Source organism: Apium graveolens, chromosome 11, assembly GCF_009905375.1.
Source record: "Apium graveolens cultivar Ventura chromosome 11, ASM990537v1, whole genome shotgun sequence".
Lineage (NCBI taxonomy): Eukaryota > Viridiplantae > Streptophyta > Magnoliopsida > Apiales > Apiaceae > Apium > Apium graveolens.
In genome coordinates, this window is record NC_133657.1 from 137643892 (window position 1) to 137646955 (window position 3064).

The 3064-nt window shown below is 45.1% G+C and overlaps 1 protein-coding gene across 1 annotated transcript; it reads left to right on the forward strand.

Moving 5' to 3' along the window:
* The first annotated feature begins 1294 nt into the window (after positions 1 to 1294).
* LOC141695923 (uncharacterized) lies at positions 1295 to 2694 on the forward strand. Its single transcript, XM_074500126.1, has 4 exons — positions 1295 to 1368; positions 1555 to 1639; positions 1747 to 2073; positions 2197 to 2694. The coding sequence occupies exons 1-4, from the start codon at positions 1295 to 1297 to the stop codon at positions 2692 to 2694; spliced, it is 984 nt and encodes a 327-aa protein (XP_074356227.1).
* The last annotated feature ends 370 nt before the right edge of the window (positions 2695 to 3064 follow it).

The following is a 3064-nucleotide window of genomic DNA, read 5'->3' on the forward strand; positions in this document are numbered from 1 at the left end:
ATTTGGGCTTTGTGGATGGCAGAACGGGGGATGTTGGACCCGAATGTATTACTGTTGCGGGGGTATACGCAAGATGGGGATTGCCTTCCTGAAGGGGTGTTAGCAAAGGAAGGCTAGAAGCACATTTAGAGGATCCCTAATACCCTAGAGTCTCTGGGGTATGCCAAGACACCAGGGTCTTCAGGGTATGCCAGTTAGCTGGGCTATGCAGATGATGGTAAGAGGCCTGTAGTGACAGTGTTGTAGTAAAAAACGAACTCTAAAAATGGGACAGCAGGAAGGAAACGACTCCTAGTGATTTACAACTGCTTACAAACGGATTTATTTGATGCATGTATGGAATATACATATATATGGTTGATAAATATAATAATTACATGGATAAATAAAGGTTAATGGTGTATTAGAAGTAGGACTCTCTTATCCTAGCCCAAACCTAGCTGGATAAGGATCAAGAACAGCCCTAGGCTTGGGCAAAAACGTGGTTGGCAAATCTGATGAGGAGTCCTATAACAACTAGAACTACATGCGGACTTGATTCTTATAAATATAGGATATGTAGGCCATTTGCGGGGTTACATACACACACGTTTTCTCTACTAATCATCGAGTAGAAGCATTCTGTGAGATCATCCAAGCATACTTACGACTGAGTAGGAAGTATTCAGTCATCATATCTCGAAAACCTTGCAAATCCAGTCCAAACACAGCCTTGCTCGCCACGGATTCCGGCGAGTCGGGCGTATACAGCTATCACAAATAGGCCCTCAATCAGGCCTAAATCTAGGCATACTTCCCATTATTTCAGCGATTTCCTCCAAAAAATATTGCACCATTTTCCTCTCACAACATTTCTGGCGCTAGAAAAAGGGGGGTTTATCGTACTTGAATTAATCTCTAGAGAGGAGAGATGTCGGGAAGTTTTGGTAATGAACGAACACCAAGCGAGAGTCATAATGACCGTGAAGAAGGAAATGGAAGAGTTACGCATTCGGAGCTCCTCAGGAAGATTGAACAGATGAGTCAAAAGATTGTTTCCTTGGAGAAGAAGTCTCTAAGAATGAAAAGGTGGAGGCGAAAATATGATGGTAGTGGCCAAAAGGCTAAAAAGGCTCAAATCTCGCCGGTTCGCCTTAACTTTGATGATGAAGAAGAGGATCTGGAAGACGATTAGAAGAAACCAACGTTTTCTGACGTTGAAACTGGTCAAGAAAATCCCGATTGGGATACCGATGAGGAGGACTATCGCGAGTCCGAGGGCTCCCCCGCGCGTAGCATCAGCGTGTTTGATAGGATGTGGGAGAAGTTGAGTAACAAGGACCTGCATCATAAGCTGATGGAGATGCGAGATAGAGCTGAATGGCGAAAGTAAACAGAGAAATCAACCTCGAATGGGTCTCAAAGAGAAAAAACAGTCTCTCGGGCTTCTCAAAGGGAGAAATCAGGTTCTCGGTCTCATACCCAGGACCGAAGATCCTGTTCAGTAAAGACCCCGGTTGTGGAAGAGGAGGAACGCAGTGCTAGCTCTCATCATAATTCTGTGATACCCTCCAGTGGGGATTTCACCGAAAACTCAGATGCTGAGGGAAGTCTCTTCTCGGACGGAGAAGACAGGCAATATAAAGTGAAAGATTTGAAGGTAGCCCTAAGGAGGCTAAAGGCCGAAAAGCATGCACGATCTGATTTGACCGTCATGTCCCCCTTTACCAGAAAAGTGAGAGACTCTCCTCTTCCACGTTCTTATAGGGGCTAGGGGACTTAAAGTTCAGTGGAATCACAGACCCCGTGGAATATTTGAGCCGCTTTAAAACGAAAATAGAGGTATACCAAATTAATGACTTGACTAAGTGTCGTCTACTGGTTGCTACACGAAGGGATAACGCTCACCAGTGGTTTAAGAGGCTTCTAGCTAATTCAATTAGGTCCTGGAGGCAAATGAGCGAAATGTTCCTATCCCAATTCCGGGCATCGGTGGCATACGCTCCACCTGCCAATACGCTGGCAAATATCAAGCAAAAGGATAATGAGACTTTGAATGAGTACCTGAAGTGTTTTAACGACGAAGTATCCAAAGTAAGGAAAGCCTCGGAAGAGACTTATAAGAATTTTCTAATAGCCGGGATTAAGCCAGGAACTGATTTCTGGAAAGAACTTCAGTGACGAGAGTTAAGAACTCTAGCAGCCTTCTATGCCAAGGCAGAGCCCCATAAGGTGGTGGAAGAATCTCTGGCTAAACTCAAAAAGGACAATAACCCGGGAGGCTCGGGAAATTGGGGTAAAAATAAGAGGAACAAGTCTTACAGCCCCAAAGGAAGGGGGTATGCTCGTAGGACTTCATACGGGACGACCCCATATAGTGGAAACCAGGCGGAGAGGTCAGAAAAAGATGATAAGAAATCCCCAATTACGGTGAATACCGCTGGCTCTCAAAGGAGCGCGAGTTATAAATATCCCGCCAAAAGAGAGGCTGCTAGGTATACGGAGTATACCCCCTTAACTGCCCCAATAGGGCATATCCTTAAAGTTGGGGACAAAAGTGGCATTTTCCGTAAACCAGCCCGAAATGGACCACCCGGAAGAAAGGATATGGCTCAATATTGTGCTTTCCATGATGCTAATGGACATGAGACGGGCGAATGTCGTCACTTGAAAGACCACATAGAGGATCTGATCAGAAAAGGATTTCTGACATAATTTGTGGCTAAAGAAGCCAAAAGGTATAAGGATGATAATGCGGGAAAAGAAGGGGGAAAAGGAAATCCCGAGAGACCCGTAAGGGCCAAAAGCATCCATACCATCATCGGAGGTCCTTACATTAGAGGCTCAAGCCGAAATGCCATGAAAAATTATGCTCGTGAGGCAAGGGGGCAATCCTCACTAATGTCTGCAACCTGTCAGAGAGGCCTCCCAAGTACTTCAAAGGGGAATCAGTCGACGTAACCTTTAGAGAGGCAGACGCCCGATATGTGCATAACCCTCACAATGATGCCTTAGTCGTGAATGCTTTAATTGGAGGAACTAATGTCTACAAAATGCTGGTGGATAATGGGAGTTCCGTCAATAT